The 14703-nt window shown below is 42.8% G+C and overlaps 1 protein-coding gene across 1 annotated transcript in view; it reads right to left on the bottom strand.

Moving 5' to 3' along the window:
- LOC129174305 (cadherin-12-like) overlaps window positions 1-14703 on the bottom strand; it is a 100096-nt gene that overhangs the window by 46045 nt on the left and 39348 nt on the right. Inside the window, exon 3 of the mRNA XM_054766166.1 lies at window positions 3722-4016. Coding sequence (XP_054622141.1) covers window positions 3722-4016 — 295 coding nt within the window. The remainder of the gene's footprint in view (window positions 1-3721; window positions 4017-14703) is intronic.

Genomic DNA, 14703 nt, shown 5'->3' with positions numbered 1-14703 from the left:
GATCCTGTGTTTGGGCTTCTCTGTGTGGAGTTTGCATGTTCTCCCCGTGCCTGTTTGGGTTTTCTCCGGGTACTCCGGTTTCCTCCCACATTCCACAAACATGCATGTTGGGTTAACTGCAGACTCTAAATTGTCCATAGGTATGAATGTGAGTGTGGATGGTTGTTTGTCTATATGTGCCCTGCCATTGGCTGGTGACCAGTGCAGGGTGTGTCCGCCTCTCGCCCAAAGTCAGCTGGGATAGGCTCCAGCATACCTCTGCAACCCTAGTGAATGAATGAATTTTCAGGATCTCAAATGAATGTCCCAAGGATCAACTGGTCAATTGCGTTTGATGGGTTGCTGATCCCTGATCTGCCCGTATGATTACTTTAAACTGAGTTTTTTTTCCCCAGCAGTTGTCTTCGGCATCTGCATAATAAATCCAACTTTTCTGACAGTTTGAGCGTGGCTTGACTTTGTCTGCTTGGTGGCTGATTTTGCACCTCCTCCAAGGCTGCTTCTTTGGGTGTGTAAGGACTGACTCAGCATACGAACAAGTAGATTCTGCATTTCTTGCGGGTGTTTTTCATATTCCCGAGATTGACTGATGTCGCTCTTGTGTTTTTATTTGCGATCCTCAAAACAAGCAGTGAATTATTCATTTAGACTCCCCCCTGCACTCGTTGCTCTCCTGCACTCCCTGTGGGCTTCAGTGACCTTGGAGACGATTTCACTTCCAAAATGACAAACGTGATTCCGAACCGCCCCCACCCCCACCCACCCCCAGAAATTGGACTCTGTCTTGTAAATGGTAACAAAGAGAGCTGATTGCAGCAAACAAATCTCCAGGTTCATTATGGGCGCTATAAACAAATACACTGCATTGATAGCTCACTAGTGGGGGAAAAAAAACAGAACAGTTCTTCCATGTTTTGCTAATTATGCACATCCGTCATTTCCCAATGTTGGCTGACAAGTTCTCTTCTGTAAGAATGAACTCTCTCACCTCTGCTTGTGCAATTATTTTGTCTCCTTCGCTGGCGACGTTTGTATTATGTCTGCATGTCAGGTGCAAGAAGCCGTGCTGTGTTTTGTAACCTCACCAAACATGACACGTCTTGATCTTTTTTTGAAACGTACAACTTGAAATATATTAGACAAGGTCTGAAATCCTCCTGCAGCTTCCTTGACATCACCCTTAAAGGCTTGTGTCGAGAATACTTCTACGTTTGTGACATCAACATTTCTCCTTTGGTTTCCCCAAAAACTGCAGTGAATAAGTTAGGCTTCCAATCTGCAATATTTAGACACATCACCACCCTTCCTCTAAGGCTTTAAAGAGAATTTGTTTGGCTGATGATGACCGCTTGCACCTCATTGCCACCGGAAATTAAAAGTGGCGTTCCCCAGGGCTCCATTCTAGGCCCACATCCGCATGCTACTTGTTGCTTAGATAATGAAGACTAGTGATATATCATCTAGATGCAGATTTCCAATATGCACGAAGGAAATGTTTGGACATGTGTAATGCAGAACGGTAGTGACAGCTTTACTGAGTCATGTACAGTATATGCAGGCTTTTGGGTTTGATTGTGAATTTTATGTGTGAGTGTTAGTGAGGCTGCGGTATGAGTGGGTGAAATGTGTGAATTGTGGGTCAGATTTGGTATTGAATATCGGTGAGCTAAGAAACTATTCTAGATGGTATGTAGGGCTGGGAATTGTTTACATATCAGTGCCAAATTGGTACTTTGAAATGGTTTAAACGGTGTGTGTGTGCGTGTGTGTCCACGTGTGTGTGCAAGGTAGCTATGTGAACAGAGTGTTTGTCTCTGCCAAGACACCCTGGCGATCATGCGTCATGTTTTTGCTATGAACAAGCCTTCATGTCTTGTTCAAAGCAGAGGGACAATATTCCATTCCTAACAGTGGGGGCACTACATTACTTACAAGATCCTCCTTTTCCTTTCCTTTTCCCTATCTATTTATCCTGTCCTTCCTCTTCTGTTGATATCCACATCTTCTTTGGTTTTGCACTGCTAGTGACGCTGGGTTTGTATACAAGAGTTCCTTTTATTAACTATGTCAAGGTTATTGCAATTATGCTTATTGTCATAGTCATATGATCTTTAATATGTTTCCAGATCGCTGATATCTTGGACAACAAGCACTCTTGCGACTCCTGGACCTTCTTTTAGTTTGATGTAGATTTTCCCGTTAGTGCTCCAAGTGTTTTGAATCTTTCCTTGCTTCCTCAGGTCTCGTGCTTTTTTGGCGATGTCAGAATTGCATTTTGTCAGATGCTCATTCATGTAGACGTTGGTGCCTCTTAGCTTCTTTCCCTGTTTCAGCAGTGCAGTTTTGGATTCCCTGTTGGTGAACTTAATGATGACAGGTGTGGTGTTGTTCCTGCCATGGAGTGGGACGCAAGTGTCAATACTGTTGACATCGACATCCACCTCCTTCGAGTGTAGGAAGTTAGCAATCTGTTGCTTTATTGAAGGAACATCTCTCGACTTGGGTGTGATTTGGAGCCCTGTGAGGACCACATCATTCATTCGTGCCATCTGATCCATCTCGTCAATAAAGTTTTTAATTTGCTCCTTGATATTCTCCTTTGCTTCTTTCTCTTCTTCAAGGGTGGTGCGAAAGTCAGCATTATCCTTCAATAGTGCCTTGATATCATCCTGTAGAATGTTGATATCATTGCATAGTGCTCAGTTTTCTTCCCTGGGGTCTTTAGCATCCTTAAGATCAGTACCTGAGGCGGCTTCCATATGGTTTATAGCCTCCTTGAGAGCAGTGCGCAAGGCAGCATTATCTTCCAATAATGCCCTGATATCATCCTGCTGAACCCTAACATACTTGCAAAATGCTGTATTTTCTTTACGGCAAGGCAGCATTGTCATTCAGCAGTACCTTAATGTCGTCCTGCAGAGCCTTGATATCTTCCATAGGGTATTTAACCTCCTTAAGAGCAGCGCTCAGGTCTGTAGTCTCATCTTGCAACTTCTTGACTTCTTTTCTTAGTTTTTTGATATACTTGTTCTGTGCTCTATTTTCTTCAGACTGTATCTCTGCAGTTGAATGCAGCTTCTCAATTGCTCGCATTATTTGTGGTAGAGTGATCTCTCTACTCTCCAAGTGACTAGCGAAGGTTTCGTTGAACTTTTTGGTAGCATTTTTCCACTCTAGGTATCCTGGAAAATTTAGGTATCTTGACTCTGTTTTCATGTCCACATCCACTTCGAATTCAGAGCCAGAATCATTTTCCTCTGCAAGTTCACAGCCAGAATCATTTTCCTTTGTGTTTGACATTTTTGCTCAGCAACCTCTTGAACTTCAGCAGTTCGCTAGTGAGCTAGACTTGCCAGCAGGTATCGATACTTGTATCTGTACCTCTCGACTATCCAAGTTAAAGTTGGGATTCAGCAAGCAGCACTGATCTTGTGTTCATGAAGTGTCGTCAGGAAAGCACCAAAATAGTTAAAATTTCCAGTATCATCAACAGAGCTCCTGCCATACACGTCCTTCCCCGTCAAGAAAAAAAAAAAAAAGCCACTTTAAGCCACTTGTTGCAGGTGGCTGAGTATACATTCATTAAGCACCGAAATGAGGCACCACTTAGATTTCCAGACCAAGCACAACTGTTTATGGTACACATCCCGACCTGCAAATAGCCCACAGAAGCTCTAAATAGTGGTTAGCCTTCCTCAGCGGTTAGTGTCTGGTCCCTTACCTACTGGTGACATCTCTGGGACGCTGGCCCGATACGGACCCTCCAAAAACTTTGGCTCATTGTCGTTGATGTCTTGCACCTTGATCACAAACTCGGACTCGGGCTCGAGGGGTCTGTTGGTGTTGATGTCGACGGCCTGGGCGCGTAGCGTGTAGTAAGGCCTCTCCTCTCTGTCCAGACTCCTTAAGGCATGGATGTCTCCCGTTGTTTGGTCAATTGTGAAAATGGAGCCGGCCCCTTCCCCCGAGAGAGTGTACTTCACCGCACTGTCGCCCTTATCGAGGTCAGTGTGAAGCTGCGAGACACAAAAAACGAAGAGAAGACAGGTTGAGCGCAAACACTGACATAGATAATGATTCGTCTGGAGCACTGGTGGCGGGGGGGCAAGAAAAGGGGAAGGGCTGTCATCGACTCGAGGGGGGACAGTCGAGAGGACTCGGTGAGCATCAAAGCTCTGCAGATGCTAAGTCATGAGAAACGTGAAACGATCACACTGTCGGAATGTTCTGTTGACTAATGAGGATAAATCTCTCATGCATAATACATTGTCACTGCTGAGATGAAACCATGGATCTCATTCCAGTTAAATGTGAGGCAACGATGGACAAAGACCTACAAAAGTAGGAATAACTGCAGTTCCCTCTGACCTTTGACACAAATCCAAGGGTGTTCTCCGGGCATTCCGAGCCAAGGTAGTGTTTACTTCCTGGGAGATCAAAGTAAATATTACCAAGCGCCCCCCTACCCTCCTTATTACCCTCATCTAATGCATGCACTCATTCCTGACCTTTCTGGCCAATTAAGGCATCATCTGCAGGTTTTGGTTCAAATCCGTCCAGTTGTTGTGTGTTTGCTGCCTGTTATGAAGTTGTCTCTCCCAAGATGCTCTTGGAGCTACTTGATTATTTTTTACAACGCCGGCCATTTTATGCGGTAACAACGGAAGGGATTTAGGGAAATTCCCAAGTCGGGTATGGATGGTAAAGTTGGATTTATTGACGACAATGGTCTAACAAATGCAATAGTTTGTCTGCATAGACACGCGCACACGCACACAAACACACACACTGTCCTACTTGTTGTACTATTTTGTGTGTAGCCAATACGCATTTTAGTGGAAGCAATAAGCAGAGCCGTCCCTACCCTAAGTAGCACCCTAGACGAGATTTTATATGCCCCCCTCATCCTCACCCTCCATTTTGATTTACCTACACTTACAAAACTAAATTGAAGGGCATTGTTTTTACTGTTGTCTTTCATTTGTGAGATAACGTGTCACCCAATTAACATGGTTAACAAATGAATAAATACAAAAACCCTTAATGAAAATCCCGTATGTACATAAGTTAATAAATAATGATACTAATATATTGTAAATACAACAAGAACAATCCAACAGCAAAAAAAAATCAATAACCACACAGTTTGAACACAATGACTGTTATATAAGAGGCACAATAATCCCTAACACGAGCTACTGTTGCAGCCGTAACCCACGCCAAGCTAAAACTCAACTCTGAACCCCTGACGTCACTTCCTGCGCTTCCCCCGCTCAGCTCCCCGAGCATCGGAACACATTTACAGCAACACACACAAGCATGAGTTTTATTAATGTCTTATTTTTTCCTATTATGTCTATTATATGGGGTAATAGGGGTGTTATTTCATGTCACGAGGGCTCTAATAATGTTGAAAAAAGACACATTTAGAAGGTTGTAATCGGGTTTTAAATGCTGTAACTATGAAAACATTCAATTTCTGAATAAGGAACCTTACTTCATGACAATTCACTTATCACGGTCGGGTCTGGAATTTTTCGGCACCCCACTGGAGGCCACGCCACCTTTGGCATCCGCCTATCTTGCCTAGTGGACCAGTCGGCTCTGGGAGTAAGGAATATTTATACCCGTCTCAGGAAGTAGCACCACTCTCACATCAGATAGTCTCCGCCTGGAAGCTGCTCCACATTCGGTTTGTTCCTCATTCATTTTCGTAATTATTATATATATTATATAAATTAATTATGTTAAAAAATGATTTGATGATTAAAGGGAAGAACTGCCATCATTAACCTTGAGATATTGTCCAAGTTATGTAGTATTTTAAGAAAAAATTGGTGTAGTTTATTACAGCATATCTTCTCAAGGGAGAATACATGCATAGAAAAGTGCTATAAAAGCTTTACATTTACAGAAAAAAAGCCTTTAAAGAAGTACAGACGTGTTTTTGTTTGGATACTGGAGTCTTTCTTTGACTTTCTTTGAAATGACAAGTTTTCGAAGGATGGTGTTACTTTTCTTGTGGTCTTTTCTAGTGTTTATTTTTCAAGAGGACGCTGCCGAGCCATTAAAGCTTCCAACGCTGCTAATGAGAAGTGAGCGGGACTTTTATGTTGACTTTTGTGCTTCCATACCAAACAAAGGCAACAGAAGCATCTTTTTTTGCCTCAAATCAAAGGTTCGCATCTCTTTTGGGCATTTTTGGGCTGCTAGCAGTTTAGTTTAAGAGCCTCGTTGCCCTCGGGTGCTCCCTTGAAACGTGAGCTTGCAGGTTTGCAAGTTTTTAATAAAACACAGTGTTTGTTGCAGCGCTGAACAGATTGTAGTGGGGGCGCCCGCGGGGAAGACTAACAATTTGTCAAGCTGTTCTTCATTTAGCATCCGCCCATTTTTTTCCTTTTGGTGCTTTTGCACAGCCATTCCCATAATGTATGGACTCGTTAGGCCAGGACCAAACCGCATGCAGACTTTAATAGTTACATGAAACCACATTGCTTTCCATCCCCAGTCTGGGTGGAAGCTGTTGTAGCCTGCGGCGCGTCACAAATACCGCAGATGGACTGTTGCAAACACCCAGTCATAATTGTCCTCCGACTTTACAATCAAACCAAGAAAAGTGCAACATCTGTTGAGTCTTATGCAATTGGGGAGTAAATGGCTGCAACTGAGACTCGTAAACGTCTCGCTGTTGAGCGCTTCAAGGACTGAAAGTTTGCCATTGTGGTTGCATCACAAGAGGGCCAGACATCCGTTTTCTATGCCACTTGCCCTCATTAGGGTCAGAGGTGAGCTGGAGCCTATCCCAGATGACTTTGGGCAAGAGGCAGGGTACACCCTGGACGGGTCTCCGGCCAATCGCAGGGCACATCTAAACAAATAAACTCACACACACACACACACACACACACACACACACGCAAACTTACACAGAGACGGCCAAACAGATTTGAACTCTCAATTTCCTGACGGTAAGGCCAACATGCTAACCCAGGGGTGTGAAAACGTTTTCCAGGGAGGGCCACATAGTGAAAAATGAAAGGATGCAAGGGCCACTTTGCCATTTTGTAAAATAACGCATGTAGATATGCTCAGAAGTTATGTCATATTCACCAAAAAACTGCATCTCAGCTTTGTGATATAAAGGGTGAAAAAGCCTATTATTAGTATCAACTTCTGTCTTTGCTCTTTTTTTCCCATTTTTGCTGGGTGTTTTGTCTTTCTTTTCAAATTGTTGTACTTTTTCTTTTACTCATATGACTTTATTCTCATAATATTATAACTTTCCCCCAATCTAATTTTCCAAAATGACTTTTAAATATTCCAAGTCTATGACGTTATTTGATAACATTATTGATGACATTATTTTTCCTCATAATATTACGCATTCATGCTCATAAAATGTCATCTTTTTGTCATTCGCAAATGACTTTTTTCTCTTAATATTTTGACTCTATTCTGGTAAAATTACAGCTGTTTTTCCATTTCTGCTTGTTTTTTTTTCAGCTATTTCAACTTTCTTCTTTTAAATCTTCTAGTAATTCTGACTTTATTCCCATGGTATACTTTATTCATGATAGCTTTTTTCTGCAGGCTAATTTTCCAAAAATGTTACTTTATTTATTATGACTTTAAAAGAATAATGCATTTTTTCTTGAATTTTTCAACGTTATGCTACTAAAATGACGTGGTTTTCCTCATACCTCATAATATTACAACATTATTCTCCTAGAATCACGACTTTTTCTTGTTCGATTACAACTTTTTTCTTTCAATATTCTTGTAAAATTATTGCAGATTTGTAAAAAGTTAGTGTAGAATAAAAAAAACAGCCACGTGCCGCAATATGGCCCTCGGTCCGCACTTTGGGCACCCTTGTGCGCACGGCTCAGCCACTTCATAGTAGCAAATGTTAAATAAACTGGTAGAACGTAGTAATTAGGAAGTAGTCATAGTGGAAGCACGGTTTGTGCCATTAGTTTGTTCCGAAAGGTTCGACAAAAATCAACACTTCACATAGTAAACAGTGTAAAACCAGGAAATTAATGCCGGACATCCAAAAAGTCATGAAAAAGTCTGTTTTCTAGAGAATCATTAGTTTTACATGCAGTTCCTTGGACTAAGATAAAGACTTGTGGCTTGAGCTACCATCTATCCCTCTACTCTATTTTTCTATCTCGACCCCAGCGGTCGAAACAGAGGGCCGCCCCACAGAGCCTGGGTTCTGTTTAAGGTTTCGTCCCCAGACGGAGTTTTTCCTTGCCTCTCATGTGGGGCTTCAGTTGGTTCTCTGTTTTCATTTATGAGTGTGAAGTGAATTGAATGGAAATGTGAAATAATTGTAAATACGGAGTAGATGCAACTTTTTGTTGATGCGGACTTCGCGTACATCCTGGTGAGGTTTTTTTGTGTGTAAGTCTTATTTCTTCATGGAATTATTCAATAAAAAGACTTTTATTTGAAGTTACATATTATAGCGGGTGATCAGCTCGCTCAAAGAAAAAAATAATGTTTAAATGATACATTATTTAATTTTGTATTATTTATTATTTTAATAATTTCAACTAACTTTTAATAATTGATTATTTTTTTAGCTTTTTTTTATTACATTGAATTTAATTAAAAATTCTTTTGAAAATGTTTTTTAATGTAATTATCAAGTTTTACATACATGAATAATACGATTGCAATTATATTCGTAATTCGTTGGACGACTCCTGTACGACTGAGAGCCTACACAGACGCATTGCAATTATAATTAACTTGCTGAAATAAAAACACTGCTTAAGGGGGGAGCCCACTGGAGCGTCTATTGGGTGTGTGTGGGGGTCTGTGAGGGGTGAAGGAACGAAGGGGCGTCTAATCAGTGCAAACATGCTTCTGTTATCGATCATATGCAAAAACAGCAGTTAACTACAGAGCATGCAGGCTTAAAGGCATTTCCCCCCAGTGCATGTGGTGCATGTGCGGTAGTGCACCCTCACCTTTTGCACCACTGACTCACCCGAATGGTGTTTTTAACAACAGAAAGGACAAGAAAACCTGCAAATTGGCTGACAAGAATAGGAATGCAAATGGGAAAAACAAGACAAAAAGAAACCGCGCCTCGCCTCGTTAATTATCACGCTAAAATAGACCAGCTTGAATGAAAAACTCCATTAATTTAAACAATGAAAATCAAGTGTATCAAATGATTCATTAAATGGCAAACAGACACATAAAGGAAGAATAAGGTTTTTTTTTCTCTCTACTGTAGACAGAAAAACAATCAATTAAGAGCCCTGTGTGTGGAAGTGGAATTGAAAAGATGGAGAGCTTGATAAGTGTTTGTAAATCTCACAAAAGCCAACATGATTCACAGAGAGGAAGATCCGGTGTGCACTCAGCAGCGGCACATTCATCCACATTAATGGCGCCGGCGTGTTTATTTTTCATGATTCACACCTTGTAACTCAGCTGCCAGTCGACTAGGCGTACAGAAGAAAGAAGGGAACAGGTAGCAAGAAATGAGGGGAGAGAATAGACGCCGGCCCGTTTGAATCGTTCAATATGCACTCCGCTCGGAGATGACTGCTCACGTTTGTGATTTATTGCCGTGTTTGGATGACGAACCACACTCCTGACTGCATGTGTTGCTTCTCATCGCAGCAGGATGGATGCCTTTTGCTGTTGGTGCAGTGACGCTCTTTGCCGTACGCTTGCACTATTGGTACATGCTAAAGCATCAGGAGCAACCGCACTATTGGTACATGCTAAAGCATCAGGAGCAACCGCACTATTGGTACATGCTAAAGCATCAGGAGCAACTGGGGGTTCAGTGTCTTGCCAAGGATACTTCAAGGGGGACTTGAATCCTCAACCATCAGGTTGAGGGACCAATACTCTACATATGGTATCACATGTTATATGGAGTGAATCGTATCATATTGTATCACATGTTAATAGAAGTGAATCACATTTTACTGGATCCCATTTTAATAGAAGGCAATCATATTGTACTGTATCGCTTATTAATAGAAGTGAATAATATTGTACTGTATCGCATTATCACAACTTAACAGAAGTATCATATCTTAACTGGAGTGAATCAATGTTGTATCATACTGGATCACATCAGAGTGAATCGGGGTATCCCATTTTATTCGGAGCGAATTGTATCGTACTATGCGATATTCACAATGAATCGTTTGGTATCGGAACATAGCATATCATATGTTAATTAATTTGAGTGGATGACATCGTATCACATCTGAACTGGAGTGGATCGTACTGTATCGCATCTGCATTGGCGTATTGGAGCGATTGGAATCGTAACATATGATATCATGTCTTAAGCTGAGTAAATCATATCGTATGTGTAGATGTGATACAGTTCGCTCGTATACGATTGCATTCACTTAGATGAAGGCGTGGCCCAGTAATATTTCATCATCATTTCTTAGAACACAGTTTCAAAACAAAGATGGCGTCTCCCTGACGACCGGGCGTGATTCGACAGCTCGTTAGCTGTCTGACATCGTTAACTCCGTGATGAATGTCACCACCTGAAATAAAAGCTAATGGCGGCCATTCATCTGCTCTGCCAAAAAACATTCAGCATGTTGTATTTTTTATTTTTTTCCTGTTTCAGGGACTTTTCTCCTGAAAAGTCCAGCTCATATTTCCATACCGTAATGCCCCCAATCAGTATCACTTGTCCGCACCTTGACATTGATGCGCAATGTCGTTGCGGGGGAAAAATGGCCCGGCCTTCGTTGCTTAATCAAGTGTGATATGAGAAAAAGGCATCGGCAGATCGATACCGGCGGTGTGTGCTAATGTCGCACAGCGATAAGAAGCCTGCAGCCTTTCGGGTGATTGACCTCAGAGGCCACACTGTCAACAAAATGCAAACAACAACAACAACAAAAGTGTGTCTGTCGGCTCTTTCCTCGCGCGTTTCCAACACAGCCGTGATCTATCCGTCTATCTATTCCATTTACAACACGTACAGATAGCATGTACACTTTGTCCCGTATGGCCCTCCGCGCTCCTGCGCAATCTGCCCGCATAGCCTGACGCCGACACAGCCCAGATAGCGAGCTGTCATCAGCCGAGAAATGTCCCGGCGACCGATATCGATCAGCTATAATAACCTCGCCGTGCCGGTCTGACATGGAGCTTCCCCGCCGCTCGCTTGTGCTGCACCTGCTGCTAGCGCGCTAGCTGGCTTCGGGATGGAGTAGCGTGGAGATAAACGCCAGTATGGTAACAGGATCATGTCACCGCAATCTGCTCGTTACGCGTTCATTAGAGCAATGGCTCATACAGCTCTATGTGGATCACATTCGGTTTTGTGTGATACTTCGGATGTGTGATGATAATGGCAGAAAAATGAGACACGGGTTCATACCGATGTTACTTTTTTTCTGCCTTCCGTCAAGTTTGAGGGAAGAGCTTCTGCCAATATTGATATTGAGTGATATTGGTGCTGAACAATATCGGTATGTCTGATATCAATAAGATGGATGATGGAATACGGATCATCTCTAATTGGAACAGTACTTGAGATATCAACATGGGTCAAAATGGTGTCTGTAAGTTATAACATTTCCACATTTGCAGGATGCCCATGTGGGTACACCGTAGTCGTCTGCCACCATGCACCCAAGCAAAAGTATTAGGACGCGTGGTCGTTTTGCCTTCCAGGAAGTGAAAAACTGGCGCTAAGAGCCGCAGTCCAAGCTCATTCATTGATTTAGTGTGTCCCGATACTTTTGTCCAGCAGAGTAAGGTGCTGATCCAGCCTCCAGGCTCTCCGCTTTCAAGAAACAGTGATAAAAAGTGCAAAAGCACCATGCACTGCACTATCACGTGTTCCGCTACCACATTTCAACGTGATGAATATTCTGTTGCAACACGTCGAGCTCCTTTCCCAGCAGAGAAGGAGTTAATCAGCGGGCTCTTTCAGACCCGGCGTGGAAGTAAACCTGATTGGTCAGGGTTCCCGCTCTCATTCTAACGCAAGCCGTGCGAGCGCGTGCTCGTTACGGGGAGCTGCAGTCTCCCATACGCATTCCTGAGGTGCGGCGTATAATCCCGGCTGCAGAAATCCAATTACAGCATTTTCTACAGAGGCTGCTTACATTCTAGCGCTGAAATCGCTCCAATTAATCAATATGCACCACTTCTGCATGGCTGATGAGGGGCCGTGTCGCACACATCATGCATGGAGCACGCAGCAACGCCCTCGTCCCCGTCTTTGGAAGACGCAGTTAATATGGATGGCACGTTTAGCGTACCACATAAGTAGCATGAAGTACATTCTACACACGACATGGATGGGCGCAAGGATTGGGATGATACAGGAAGTGAAAATGGGAACTGGATCGCATCTTGTGATTCAGTTGTATCGAGTCGCAGCGCATCACACCTTAATCAAAGTGAATCGTATCGTAGCGTATCGCAGAGTCCTCCAAATTCACACTCTGTCACATCCGAATCGGAGCGAATCACATCACATTGTAGTGATTGACACCTGAATTCAATGGTATCATCGTATCACATCTTAATCATCGGGAATCGTCTCATTTTATCAGAGTGGATCGAATCTGTTCATAACGCACCATTTCTTAATTCAAGTGAATCGCATGGGACAGTACCGTATCGCTTCTTAATTGAAGTGAGTCGTATTGTATCGCAGAGTGGAATGGAGTGAATCGTATTATTTCATATCGTTTCATATTTCATATCGCATCTTGATTGGAGTGTATGTTATCATATCGTATCACATCATAAACCTTATCGTATCTTATTGTATCGCAGTGTATCACATCTTCCATGGAGTGAATTGTATTGTTTCATATCGTACGGTATCGCATGTTGATTGGAGGGGATCATATCTTAGCACAAGGGTTAACCTTGTTGTATCGCAGTGTATCACGCTGTCGATGGAGTCAATCCTATTGTTTCATATCGTACTGTATCGCATGTTGATTGGAGGGAATCACATCATATCGTATCGTATCATACGAAGGGTTGACCTTGTCGGAGTGTTGTACTGTATCGCACCTTGATTGGAGTGACTCATGTATCGTTTCACACCATAAACCTTGTCATATCGTATTGTGTCGCAGTGTATCACATCTTAACTGAAGTGAATCACATTGTATCGCAATGAGGAGTGGAGTGAATCATGTTTCATATCGTACTGTATCGCATCTTATTTGGAGTAACTCATATATCGTTTGACACCATAAACCGTGCCATATCGCACTGTATCACATCTTCCATGGAGTGAATCGTCTTGTGTCATATCGTACTGTATCGCATGTTAATATATCATACAGTATCGTCTCATATCATGCTATGAATGAACTGTGACGTATCATATTGTATTCTTCCATGGAGTTCATTGGAGTGAATTGCATCATACTGTCCCGTATCACAGCTCCATCAGAATGCGTGGTATCAATGAAGCATATCGCAGTGGCCCATCTTAAATGAAATGAAATGTATCATGCCGTATCACTTCTTAATTGGAGTGAATCTTATCGTGGTGTATCGCATCTTGAGTGAATTGTTCATCTTTATGTGTGTAGTAAATGTTTAGCTGCTGTGTCTCGGTGGCGGTATCGTCCTAAGTGATGGAGATAAACATCCTGAGTCTAAAAGGGCTAATTACTCAACCCCATGGCCACTCTTTGTACCTCCTGCTTTAAAAAAAAAAAAAAAAATGGCTGTCCTGTTATGTTTGTCCACTTCCTGCTTCTCCAACTGAGCACGTGCAGTGCTTACTGCAGTCCAATCAAACGTCCACTAGATTTAAACATCATCATATCGCTGATAAGCAATCACTTGGAGCCTGTTAGTGGATTAGTCACGCTTCCACGAGATGTCACGGCCGCATAAACAAGATGATTGTTCGGCACGACGCTCCACTCCTACTATCCTTGCTCGGCTGGAGGTCAGTGGCCAGACCTCGTGACAAAGAACATCCAGTCATGCTGCAGATTTTGGATTCATTAGCGGCGGCCTTGTAGTTTAAGGACGCTCACCCACCAGCGTAAACAAGTGCTGCCTGTTTCTGCTGGATTTGGTGGAACAGATGATGGATTGAATGTTTCGAAGCCTTGGCGGTTTGGATGATTCACCCATGCCATGTCTCTTTTCCAGACTTCCCTGGTGTGTCATCTCAAGCGATTTCATCCACGAGTTCTACGCCCACTGCAACCACGACGGATTACGGTAAGGACGGAGTGTTGGCGTTGAAATAAAACCGCCAAACTAAGCCTAGAGTTTGGTCTCACTTCAGATGTGACTTTGCTGATCCCCTGAGCGTGTGCCTTCAGGGATGTTAAGGTTCCAATAGCAGCAACACTGTATGCAGTATACAGTACAGCCCTGTGTTTTTAGGGGGTTACGTCCCAGGACCATCAGCGAATGGCAAAATAAGAAAAATGTGTAACTGAAAAATGTCTATTTTGGACTGCAGAACCCTCCCCTTCTCTCTTCAGTTGCCACTGTTCACTCGCGACCCGATCCACACGCATATGCACCACTGAAGAATGATAATGTAAGATGATTCACCAACAGATGGAGTCAGAGTCACGGCACACAACTATGGTGCGTTCAAGGACCGCTGAACAAAGTGCGAGCTGTCAAAGCTTGCCGAAAAACATTATCAGTGAAGCATGAAGACATGGACATGTACAAATTGTGGGCTTT

Source organism: Dunckerocampus dactyliophorus, chromosome 21 (assembly GCF_027744805.1).
Source record: "Dunckerocampus dactyliophorus isolate RoL2022-P2 chromosome 21, RoL_Ddac_1.1, whole genome shotgun sequence".
NCBI classification, from domain to species: Eukaryota; Metazoa; Chordata; class Actinopteri; order Syngnathiformes; family Syngnathidae; genus Dunckerocampus; species Dunckerocampus dactyliophorus.
This window is presented reverse-complemented; position numbering and strand designations above follow the sequence as displayed.